Source organism: Mastomys coucha, unplaced genomic scaffold, assembly GCF_008632895.1.
Source record: "Mastomys coucha isolate ucsf_1 unplaced genomic scaffold, UCSF_Mcou_1 pScaffold22, whole genome shotgun sequence".
In the NCBI taxonomy this organism is placed as follows: domain Eukaryota; kingdom Metazoa; phylum Chordata; class Mammalia; order Rodentia; family Muridae; genus Mastomys; species Mastomys coucha.
Window position 1 is genome coordinate 263264673 of NW_022196905.1, and position 12969 is coordinate 263277641.

A 12969-nucleotide genomic window follows, 5' to 3' on the forward strand; every position below is an offset into this window, starting at 1 on the left:
CAAAAAAAAAAAAAAAAAGCCAAAATGAGTAAATAATAATACATGTCACATAGTTTTAAAAAAGTGTTCTTTCAGCCCACCTGCCGTACTGTAAAAGGACCCCAGGCTGTAGGTCCCACTGTGACAACATATCTTTGTCTCAGCATGGTCAGGGAATGTCCTGGGAACACAGATCTCTGGATTTTCCTGTGGCCAGCTCCTCACTGACCTGGAAGACACAGGGGAGCCTGGTCCCCCACCTTCTAGCCATGGCACCTGGGGTGATCAACCACCCTTGCTTCTCATCTGTGTCCTGGCAGAGCTGACTGAATGAGAAGCAGTTTAGACAAAGGCTTGGGTGCGGCAAGCCGTGTGGGCGCGGTGGCAAGCGTGACTAGTACATACTCACATGTAGTCCCTTCTTTCCATAGGCTATCCCTCGGCCATAAATTGCACTAACCAGATCAGGCTCCTCCTAGTCAGACCAAAACAGAAACACGTCAAAAACTAGAAACAAACAAAACAAGAGTCAGTTTCTGCTTACAGCTAATTAATACTTCAAGAGACAGCTCTGTACCTTTGCACTACTGTGACCCTAGGTGACGCTGCAGTCCCAGATCTGAAACCTGTCACCACAAAAGCTCACTGAGGAAATGTGCTGAGGAAGACTTAGCTGCACTGGAGGGAAAGAGGGGAAGGACCTAGCACTGCCGAGCTATCTCTCTGCACACACGGCCTCCTCAGTCTCTCTGTGACTGACACAGCAGCAACCACATCTCACAGAGGACCTGGGAGCTCAGGAATCAGGGAGGTGTGATATCCTCATGCCCATCCATTCTGCTTTGCATAAACCCATGACTTAACCTGATGAGGCAGAGTCCCCTCAGCCACAGGGGGGCAGCAATGTACTCCAGAATATGCTGAGGAGGCATGGAAATAAGCTATCTGACTCAGTAGCCTGCTCTCCCATTCTTCCACTACTGCCTGCAGTCCCTCCACAGGGGCCCTGCTGCCACGCTAGAGGTGTGACCTCTCCTCTGGGTGGGTGGAAGGAATACCTGCTTAAGCTGAGTCTCTGCCTTAGTCACCTCCTTTCTGGATGCTTTGCTACAAGGTCCTGGTCCAACTTGAAGAGCTGCACAGAACCACCCTGGGCTTGGCCCGTCAGAGGGGAATATGCTGTTCAGCTTCTGAGCCAAGGTCTATGACTGACCACACTACTGACAGAGCACGTCCATCCCCGTGCTGGTAAACACAGACTGATGAAGGGGAAGACACCTTGCACTCAATTCTTAGAGCTATTTATACAAGATGAGGACCTGAGGTCCAGGGGCCCAGACAGCAAGCTGGCACACTATGCAAAGAGAAACTCACCCTCAATAACTATCCTGCTGGTTTCTCCGAGACCACTAGAGAGATGACAAAGTCAGGCCTCTGATCTGAGCAGTGCAGAGGACAGGCAGGAGAATGGTGAGTTTGAGGCTAACCTCAGCTTTATTGTAAGGTCCTACCCCAAAACAATGGCAACCCAAAAGATCTGCAGAGAGAGGCAACAAGAACAGGCCAGACTCTGGTGAACTCCCATGGCAGAAACCTGCTTGGGTCCCTCCTGGCTCCTATTCTTAACCTGTTATCTGTAATCACTGTGTACCTGCATGACGATTGTCTGTGTATCTGCTAAGGAGGAAGAAGGCCAAGTGACAGGGTCACAGGGGAGTACAGGCTGTGATGACATCTTAGAGCAATCGATGTCCCTAGCAGGTGACTACAGGCATTGTGTGCACAGGATAAACTCCGGAATAGCAGAGACATGTCTGACAGAGGTGAAAGCCACACATGACCTCATACTCCTGACAGCATGTGTTCTTTTGGTTATTTAATACAAACATCTGTATAGTCATGCACAAACAGAAAACACATTGTAAGCAAGACATACGACAGGAAACCAAGAAGAGCCACGCCTTTCCTGTGAAAAATTAACCCCATGCTCAAACAGGAAGGAAGAGCAGGCGCTGCTGAGCACACACAGGTGTGGAAGGAAACTGCTGTGGCGTAGGAGAAGGAGAAAGGCCAGAGGACCAGAAGGAAAACTGCCTGGCTGCTTCAACAGAGATTTCTGTCCAGAGGTAACATGAGAACAGAACAGAAGTTTGGCCTGGAGAGGGTCTGGACACTGTGCACCTCAGTCTCACAGGAGCCCTGAGCTCCTTGTACTTGGGCTCAAACCTAAGACAACATCTCAGTGGACAATAAGCTGGGGCTCAGATTCAGTGTGGCTCAAATGTACCAAACAAATAGCTCTTCTGCAACTGACAGTTCCACAAACTGAATCAGAAACAGGTGCAAAACAGTTATCCCTGATGCTGAAGCTGGCTTTCAGTCACACACACACACACACACACACACACACACACACACACTGACCACCATACCTCCTCCTGAAGAAACCCAGCCCGTCTGGCTCTTCTTTAAGCTTTGTTCACCAGGTTTCTACAGTTGTCTCCCCGTTTTCTGCATTCTTCTCTGTGCCCAGATGTCTGGGTATCCCACCCACCTGTGCTATCACCCAACCCCACAATATTGTATTTCACACTGCCACCAGGATGCACGGGAGCCCACTACAGTATGTAACACACATGTGCATATGCAGACATACTTGTGCATATCACCAGGGAGGAATCAGTGGGTCAGACACCCTTGCTGTCTGCATGTGCTCAGTCACTGAGAGCTGCAACAGCGAGGCCACACTGTGGAGGCCCACTGAAACTGAGGCTTGTCTCTGACCTCATTGTTCATCCTGTCCCTTCTCCCTTCCATACTCCTACCCCATGCTCAGAAAACCAGAACTATTTCCCAGTCATTCCCCGGCAACTAGCCTGGCCGAGAGTGACACTTGTAATGTTCCCAGTCCCCCTGTCCCCAAAGAGGTCTTTCATCCCAAGACCTTTCCTGATTCTCTCCAGAATCTTGTAATGAAGCAAGATTTCTCTTCTACCACTACAGTGTGCTGTGTGGGCAGCAGCCACTCAGTTAACTTGGAGCCTGTTCTTAGTAAATCAGATTTCACGCCAGGAGACCATGTGTAACCACAGTACTCCTGCTGTGTGTTAGGAAGAGCAAGCAAACCCAACACGGAAGGAAAAGGATTCTTGCCTTTCTGGAACACAGCAAAAGGATCACACACATAGGAGCAAGGAGAGTGATCAGACAGATTCTCTGAGGAGGAGAGAGCTGTCTGTCCAGCTGAGGACAGTGGAGGAGGTGGGGTGTAGGGAAGAGCACGGATCACTACCCAGAGGGCAGGCTGAGAGGCAGAACAGGAGCTTCAGTTCAGGGCTTGGCTGGTGTACTGGCTGGTTTTTGCATGTCAACTTCATACATGCTGGAGTTATAGAGAAAGGAGCTTCAGTTGAGGAAATGGCTCTCATATATATATATATGTGTAGCTATAAGGCATTTCTAAATTAGTGATCAAGAGGGAAAGGCCCATTGTGGGTAGTGCCATCCCTGGGTTGGTAGTCTTGGGTTCTATAAGAAAGCAAGCTGAGCAAGCCAGGGGAAGCAAGCCACTAAGTAACATCCCTCCATGGCCTCTGCATCAGCTCCTACTTCCTGACTTGCTTGAGTTCCAGTCCTGACTTCCTTTGGTGACGAACAGCAATGTGAAAATGTAAGCTGAATAAACCTTTTTCTCCCCAACTTGCTTTTTGGTCATGATGTTTGCGCAGGAACAGAAACCCTGACTAAGAGAGCTATGGAGGTAGGGAGGAGCAGGTAAGGAAGGGATCGCATTGTTCTGGGGTGCAACTGGAATTAATAGCAAAATAAGCCAGAAAACAACCGACGTATCCCTGGAAAGGAGAATCCTTGCATGTGGCTAGAACAGAGCACACAGCCAGAGGGATCCAGACCTCAGTGGCAGCAGAGCTGGTGCTGGTGTGAGTAGGGAGCAGGTGTGTGGAGTGTGATCTCATGAACTAAAGTGGGAGGGCATGTGGAGCTGAGTGACTGAAGGAGGTCCATGTGACAAAGATGGGGTTCAGAAGAAAGATGTAGATTCTGAGTAAGGTAGCCTTTCAAATGGTTAAGTCAGACATGGTGAGGCACTTGGAGGTAGAGGGAGATGGATCAGGTGTTCAAGGCCAATCTCGGTTACATAACAAATTCGAGGACAGCCTGGAATACTTGAGATCCTGTTGCAAAATGCCAAACTAACTAAACACCTAGAGAAGGAAATAAATAAGTAAAGCTAAGCAAAAGCGGAACTCAGCATGATGGTTTCTGCCTGTACCCCAGCAAGTGGGAGGCTGAGGCAGGAGGATTTCTCCAAGCTGGAGACTTGCTTCATAGAGGGGGAAAAAAGAAAAAGAAAAAAAAAGGAAAACAAATCAAAGAGAAAGGGGAAGAAAATGGAAAGATGAGTTTGGCAGGTCTGAGGGTATAGTGAGGACCAGGGCCCACCCCTGGCACTTTCCTCCTCTTCAGAACATGAGACAGCCTGAAGTCACAAGGAAGGTGACACTTTAAAATGTTCGTATTATGATAGTGTCACATAACCTACAAATATTTATTAACCTATAAATATTAGCCTGAAGTCACAAGGAAGATAACACTTTAAAGTGTTCATATAATGATAGTGTCACATAACCTATAAATATTAAATTGTAAGTCTAACGTATTTTAGCTGCGCATGGTACTCCAGCCTGCAATCCTGGCACTGAGACAGCTGAGGTAAGAGGCTTCCACAGCCAACATGGACTACACAGTGAGAATCTGCCTCAAAAACCAAGCAAGCACACAGACAGATGGATCAAGGGGATCCAGCTTCGGTATCCCATCATACTTTCCACTTGAATACCTGCCACTCAGGGGAACCCAGTGTCTTCAAAGCATGTCTTCTCACACATGCCCAGAACCTAGTGCAGTGAGTCTTACTGCAAGTCAGACTTATTTAGCAATAAGCACAGGGCATGTCCAGGACAGCTAGAGAAACCTCTGAGGGAGTGAGCGACATCAGGCTGAGGTTTTCTCTGCTGAGACTGTGCTAGCGAGTGTGGAGTGCAGGTGAAGGAAAACTAAAGTGGACAGAGTTCTGCCTGGATGCCTCTCAAGAAATGGCTCCTGGGAGCCTCCAGCTACCACAGCAGAAACATTTTTTTTAGTGATAAAATACTTTAAACCTTAAAAAGAATGCTGCTTAAAAGCTTGTGGATGTTGTAGTATTTAAGTGCTACTTAAAATAAGAAAAAAAAGCAAAGGAGGAGGAAAAGAAGAAATTGAATATAGGCACACATTTAGCTGGCCTCTGGGATGTTAGGTGTGCCCACATGCAGCCCCCATACAGTCCCCTTCACCCCCTACTCCCTGGCCTAATTCTCTCCTCCACACTGCACCCATCCCTGTGAAGATCTGTGCAATACTTAGGGCTACTCTGGTTAGAAAATACTTTGTAGCAACACAGAAGGACAGATGATAATTGATATTTTGTAGCAACACAGAAGGACAGATGATAATTGTACTGATATATTTGGAGTCTAGTGTTGCAACTCATAATTTTAAGTATATTTTATTAATTTTAAAAATAGGTACAACTTTATATACTTATATTATCCATCTTTAGCTTTAAATGTTAATAAGATGAAGCTTTATTTTTGTAATGTAATAGTAACTCTTCTTAAAAACAAATAAGTAAAAAAATTAAGTTAAATTAAAAAACAAAAACAACAACAACAAAAAAACACATTATCTCTAAAAATGAGTTGAGATCAGAGCATCAAAATTTGAAACTACTGAGAAAATATGACCAGCTTAGTCCTATTTTTCAATAGGCTCTTCAGCATTTTAAGTGAGCTCAGTGACAACTAAGCACAGTCTCCAATGTCCCTTAGTTTCTGCTGTTGCAGCATCTTGGGGTCTGGCCACGGCAACAGGGAACAACCACTCAGACAAGGAAGTCTACATGTTACTCTCATGCTATAATGACAAACGGAGTGACTTTCAATTTTATACATGAGGGGCTGGAGACCTGCCCAGAGTTAAGGGTTACAGAGGACCCAGCTTTGGCTTCTAGCACCTATATGAGGTGGGTTACAACTATCTACGACCCTCTTCTGGCCTCCTCGGGCACCAGGCATGAACTGTACTTGGGTGCAGGCATGTGCAAGGAAGTCCTCACATAAACACATATAATGAAATAATCTTCTTAAAAGCAGAGGTGATTCTTTTTTCTACCCGGAGGCTCGCTTTTAGACCAGAAACTCACCATGTCCAGAATGCACAGAGACTCAGCACGTGAGAGATGCAGCGTGGGTTAACTCTGTTTATAAAATGTTACAGACACTACAGGGTGTCTTCAGTTCTGTAGATGGAAGGTAAGGAGCAAAGCTAAGCTAAGAATTCAGGTCCACCACAATCAGATCAGATCCATACAGAGGTCAAAGTACCACATGAAACTGTCCAGGTACTTTCCCTGCTAGCCCTCCCAGGGCCAAAGGGGCATAGGAAGTGGGCAAAAGCTCAGCATCCAAGACTGCCACTGCAGTGCACAACCGCACAAGGAAGGGATGCCATACACTGATGTTTGGTCTAGCTCAAAGTAAAATCGGCATTTCAGTCCACGGTGGGGGGTCCACATGGAATTCCAGTCCTATGAACACAGAGACAGGAAGGCTGCCACAAGTTCAAGGGCAGTGCAGGTTACCAAATAAAGACACTGCCTCAAAAAATGAGCGGATAGATAAATCATCAGTCTGCAGTGCAGACTGACATTTACAGAGCCTGCTTAACCAGAAGTTGGTTGGACATGGTGGCCCACACCTATAATCCCAGTACTCAGGAAGCTGGGACGGGATCGAGAGTCTGAGGCTACTCGAGGCCACATAGTGGCCAAATCTTCTTAAGGAAGATGAAATGAAGATGAAAGAAAAGAAAAACAACAGGTAACTATGTTCACTTAGAGTCATAAGACACACAGAGGACACTTTTCCTTGACAAACAACGGGGATAAAGATGCAAATGAGGATCATGGGAACACCTCACGGTCATACACTGACAGGCACAAAGCAGATGAAGGTGAAGATGGAGCTTTATAACTGTGGAGATTTGAGTAGGTTTAGTGCCCTTAGACTCCTGTGTTTGAATGCTTGGCCCATGTGGAGTGTCACTGTTAGGTCTTTGTCTGAGTAGGTGTGGCCTTGTTGGAGGAAGTGTGTCACTGTGGGGTGGGCTTTGAAGTCTCAGATGCTCAAGCCAAGCCTACAGTAGCAGTCTCCTTCTGCTCCTTCTGCAGATCAAGATGTACAACCTTAGTTACTCTCCAGCATCATGCCTGTTTGCATACCACCATGCTTCTCACCACAACAATAATGGACTAAACCTCTGAACCAGTAAGCTGGTCTCAATTAAATGCTTTCCTTTATAAGAGTTGCCATAGTCATGGTGTCTCTGCACAGCAATAGAAACCATCAGACAACAACCAAGCTCTCTGGAACTCAGCCTCCACACCATATAGCATCTATTCCATACAGCAACCTTACAACATCCAACCCCCCGTGGTAACCTTTGCTTGCCACTTTCCATAAGTGGAATTAGATATTGCTGCTCTGGGCTGTTGTGCATAGCTGTCTAATAGGTCTGTTGAGTGTTAAGAACTCAAGAAAAGCCCAAATCTATGTGAGGAGAGCTATCACAGTGATTTACTCAGGATGGTCGCTAGTTTTAAACAATTGCTGTACATCTGATTCCATAGGAGAGTCCTATGAGTAGCAGGCAGAACTGGTCAGCGCCGCCATTAACAGGTCCTTAGAGATGCTTAGCCAGTTACAATTTAGAGAGGGCAAAGTGCCCAAACAGCAACAGGAGTCCTTGAAAAGTTCAAGGTTCTGAAATTCTGGATAGGAAAAGGGATCATGGGCTAAAAATCAGTTATACTACATGGAGAAATCTGACCACTACATTTGCCAACATAAAGAAAGCAAGAGCAAACTGATTTAAAGAGCAAATACACTATCAATGCTCAACCTGAAGAGACTGGTTTATGCAAAACTCCACCCACGTAAGAAAGTTTTGGTTAAGGGGAGTTGGCAGCGTACTCTACATCTGCTGCTGCCTATTTGTGCAGTCACAATGCACTGCTGACAGGGCATCAAAAGGAAGTGATAAGCAACTCTTAAGTACAAGCCTAATATGGGAAAGCTTTGACAGAAAAAAGGACTGAGGTTTTCATTACATCTTTTGGATAGATGTTAGCACTTGTTATTGAATCTTTGAGTTTTCTACTTAGAATACCAACCATATGCTAAGAAGAAAAGTGACAAAAAGTCACAAGCCTAACCTGGACACCCCACTGTCCCCACCTAAATGTGCACAGAGCCTACATTTCTCACTGCGTGGAGAAGGCTGAAAGCATGAGGGAAGTCAGCAAGAGACTGACGTGAGGTTGGGGGGGTTGGGGAGTCACAGGCGGGGAGCTGTGCTCTCCTGTACTAACACAAAATGCGTTATGAAGGACCTCCTGGTCCTCCCTTTCATACTTGAGCTGACTTGCAGTCTATACTGGCTGCATCTTAGCCTAATGGGAACACAGTGTTGCACACTAATGGAAACATTGTATCACTACTCCAATGCTAGTTGTCTCGGACTAATACAAACATTGTACCACTACTTCAGTGTCTCACTAGCTGTCTCAGACTAATAGAAACATTGTATCACTATTCCAATGCCTCACTGTTGTTTCAGATTAATGGAAACATTGTACCACTACTTCAGTGTCTCACTAGCTGTCTCAGACTAATGGAAACATTGTATCACTACTCCAATGCCTCACTAGTTGTTTCAGACTAATGAAAACATTGTATCACTACTTCAGGGTCTCACTAGCTGTCTCAGGCTAGTGGAAACATTGTATCACTACTTCAATGCCTCACTAGTGGTCTCAGAATGGAAACATTGTATCATTATTTCAGTGTCTCATTGGCTAACCTCAGATGAAAGAAAACAGTGTCCTTGCAGAGAGAAACTCCAATGATGGAACACCAGTGTTCTACATCTTTGCAGACTGGCTAAAACACTAATTTGAACACTAACACAAACTCTGTAGCATCTATATTTAGATCATAAAACACAAGCAGTCATAAAACACAAACAGTAATAGATTTAGGAATTAAATGACTTTAGAGTGGTAGAAAGGACTTTTTTTTATTTTAATGTTTTAGTACTATCATCAACTATAACAATAATTAAAAAGGAAAAGCAGAAGTAAATGATTATATATCTGTACCACAAAAGAAATGATTTTTGTCCACATAAGTGCCTTAAGTCGCTGGCATGGCGCCACATGCCTTTAATCCCAGCACTACCCAGTCATCATAACTGCTAACGGGTTATCATTAGATAAGATGATGTCTTGGTGGCCAGAGTTGGGGTCAAAAGTGAACCAGGCCACTGGAAAGGAAGAAGTCACAACAGGCTCAAGAATCTCTCTCTTGGGCTGGAGAGATGGCTTGGCAGTTAAGAACACTGACTGCTCTTCTAGAGGTCCCAAGTTTAATTCCCAGCAACATCTCGGGTCCCATCTATACAGGGACTTGTGCTCACTGTCAGTTTTACTCTCCATTTGATATAGAACTGTAATTTGAAACCTAATAAACATGTATCTTTGCACAAATTCTACTGAAAAACAAAGCCTGTGTGACCACCCCAACACAGATGTAAGGACCTGAAAGTAATGAGCAAAAAACCATCTCATCAATTTTCTGAGAATAGACTTATCAACATCATACAGCTACAAGGTTTTGAGTTGTTGTTGTTGGTGTTGTTTTTTAACACAAGCAGAGCTAAAGTTTCAAAATTAATATTTTAAAATGAAGTCTAGGAGCCTGGAGAGATGAGCAGCATTGGCTGTTCTTCCAGAGGTCCTGAGTTCAATTCCCAGCAACCACATGGTGTATCACTACCATCTAAAAAAGGGATCTATCTGATGCCCTCTTCTGGCATGTAGGTATCTTCTTGCAGATAGAGCACTCATTAAAAAACAAACAAAACCACATAAGTAAATAAAAATTTTAAAACATGAAGTCTATCTGCTAGAGGATGAACCACCTGTTGGCCTCCAAGCAACAATGACATCTGAGTGCTGAGCACCTACGTACTAGGTATTAGACACAAGGTTCTTTACGGGACATTTCACCTAAACTAAAAGAGAACACATCCCCAGAGGCAGTTACTATGATTTTACACATGCCAGGAGGCTGAAGAACTGGAGGAAGCACAGAGCGGGTGTAGACATGGGAGTGCAGGGCTTTCTCTTGTAGAGCACTGGTCAGACCCATCAACAACTGACAAATTCCTACAGACAGTGCATGGGGACAATGTTGTGAGAGGTCAGCACTGCACAGGACTCCTCCACAGCATGCACAGGTGACTTACACAAGATTCTCTCCCGTCCTTTCTCTCTGTGTGCATGTGTGCAGGCTGTACATCTGTAACCCGGGCTGACCTGGAACTCACAATCCTCCTCTCTCAGCCTCCCAAGTGCTGGCTGGGATTACAGGAGTACATCACCATGCAGGCGCTTTTCTCTTAACTAGTCCTCAATTATAGGCTGCCATCAAGCAGTCTCACAATTCCCTGCTAAAGCAAGAGGCAGATCCAAAAGCAGAAACCAAGTTACCTTCAAGTCCTGTCCTAGTGGTTAGAATTTCACACCCTTAGTGTCCACCTCCCATAGAGGGCCTGTGCCTCAGAGAAGGTCTATGTCCCATGGAGGGTCCATGTCCCACAGACGTTTTGTGGCAGAGGATGTGACCTGCAGCTACTTCAACCTTGCAGAGAAAGGTCACCTCTGCTACACAATGGTACAGACAGTGTGAGCAGCGACTCAAGCAGCATTCATTTCCTTTATCCCATGTGGAATGGAGTGATCAATGCTTCAAGGTCTGGCACCAAGAAGTAATAGGTCAATGCTACCTTCTTCCATTCCCTGCAACCCTACACCATGCTTCATTGCAGCCCTGCAGGTGTGTGGGCTCACCTTGTATCACATTAAGCACTCACAATCAAATAGCCAAGGAGACCATTACCTGGAGCATGGTTGAAAAGTGTCTGATTGCTTCATCGTAGAGACCACTGCCGACCAGCACATAAGCAATCGCTGTGAGACGAAACAGAAAAATATCGGAGAAAGGAAGAAAGGCAGGCGGGCTATATAGTCAGTATGTCCACTCTGCCTTGTCTCAAAATGCAGCTCTGAGAAAGGGGTGTCATTAAAGAACTCAGAAGCAAGCACACATAATGCCACGGGTGCCCCCACATCTACTTTCCAGCACTGGTTAGACAACCTACAGGTAGCATGAGACTAGAATGCCAGCATCAGGCATAGTTCTTCTCGGGCACGGGAAGAGCCCCAGACCTTTAGGTATGGAAGGCTCTTACTCTCTGAGAGGTTGCTAGGAGGATGGTACAATTAGCTCGTCCACTTGCAGACAAGATGAAGTACTCGTGGCTGAAGGCTGCCTGACAAGAGTGCCACTGAGTGCGGCCCTGAGAGCAGGTCCAGGCTGCAGAGCCATGCTTCCCAGACTGCCACACAGGACACAGGCCAGCTTTCTGAACCTAAGACGACAAAGACTGCTTCACAGCTAAAGCAGGCTCAGTTCTGCCAGGTTGTATGGGGTATGGGGACCCCAGAAACCTTTCCAAACTCCCTGGCTCTTGCTTAATAAGCCAGTGGTAAGTTTTCTTATGGATCCCTCTCAGATACATTTTTAGAATTCCCTATTTTCCCATAAATGGTACTATCTGCTATACAAACAAATGAGTTATAAAACAGAACAGGGGGCTGACAGGTGGCTCAGAGACTAAGAGTACTGACTGTTCTTGCATAGGCCATGGATGCAGGTCCCAGCACTCATGTGATGGCTCACAACTGTCTGTAATTCTAGTTCCACCCTCTTCTGACCTCCAAAGTCACATACACAATGCACATACATGTGGGCAAAACATTCATTCTCATAAAAGAAATATCTATAATATTTCTACACACACACACACACACACACACACACACACACACACACATATTCTTTAATTTTTTTTTTCATTTTTAGAGACAGGGTTTCTCTGTGTAGCCCTAGCTGTCCTGGAACTCACTCTGTAGACCAGGCTGAACTCAAACTCAGAAATCCAGAATTAAAGAAATCTTTAATTCTTTAAAAAATAAAATGGAACAGAACTTTAGGGAAAACCTTGGGTTAGAACATAGATCTGTCTGGGCCCTGGCTACCAAATATACCTCAAAAGAGAACAAATAGGGCCCCAATTTTGCCACATATACCCATAATTTCAAAGAATACTAATCTACATCTCACTCAAACATAAATAGTTATTGGGGTATAAATTGTACTGTGGAAATGCAGGGATATATATTTTAAAAATAAAAACAACAAAACAAAGCAAAAAACCTGGAATAGCTACAACTCCAGCAGAGATCTCTACAGACAGCAACTGTCTCTCAACACTGCCTCTGCCAACAGGTTTGTTTTTCCCAAGAAGAATATCTGCCACACAGAAGAACCTAACTCAGCTCAAACTTCCTGGATTGTTCCAGAATGCACAAGGCAGGGTCATGCCAAAGTGTGGTGGGTTTTCTTGTTTTGTTTTTAATTTATTTTTATTCTGACTGCATATATATATATATATATATATATATATATATATATATATATATCACATGTGCACCATGGAGGCCAGAAGGTGGCGTCAGATCCCCTGGAACTGGAGTTACAGATAGCTATGGGGTGTTAAGAATAGAACCTAGGTCCTCTGGAAGAGCAGCTGGTTCTCAGAGCCACCCCTCCAGCCCCCATACCAGAGCTTGAGTACCATTTAGGAAATGGACATGCAGCTGAAAGAGGCCAACCATTCCACAAAGATCAGCCTGACTGATGCCTTCAAGGACAGTTAGTTCTCAAAGTTGCCCCAGAGAAAAGCACA

General features: G+C 45.1%; 1 protein-coding gene across 7 annotated transcripts in view; it reads right to left on the reverse strand.

The window, feature by feature from the left end:
* The window catches only part of Ttc13 (tetratricopeptide repeat domain 13), a 55467-nt gene that overhangs the window by 30460 nt on the left and 12038 nt on the right, over nucleotides 1-12969 (reverse strand). For 4 of the 7 annotated variants that reach the window (XM_031341801.1, XM_031341800.1, XM_031341799.1 and 1 more), the window contains exon 4: nucleotides 11058-11128. In XM_031341801.1, the coding sequence (XP_031197661.1) occupies nucleotides 11058-11128 (71 nt within the window). Of the gene's footprint in view, nucleotides 1-388; nucleotides 455-11057; nucleotides 11129-12969 lie in introns of all 7 variants that reach the window. The other 3 variants (XM_031341796.1, XM_031341795.1, XM_031341797.1) reach the window with 1 other exon arrangement.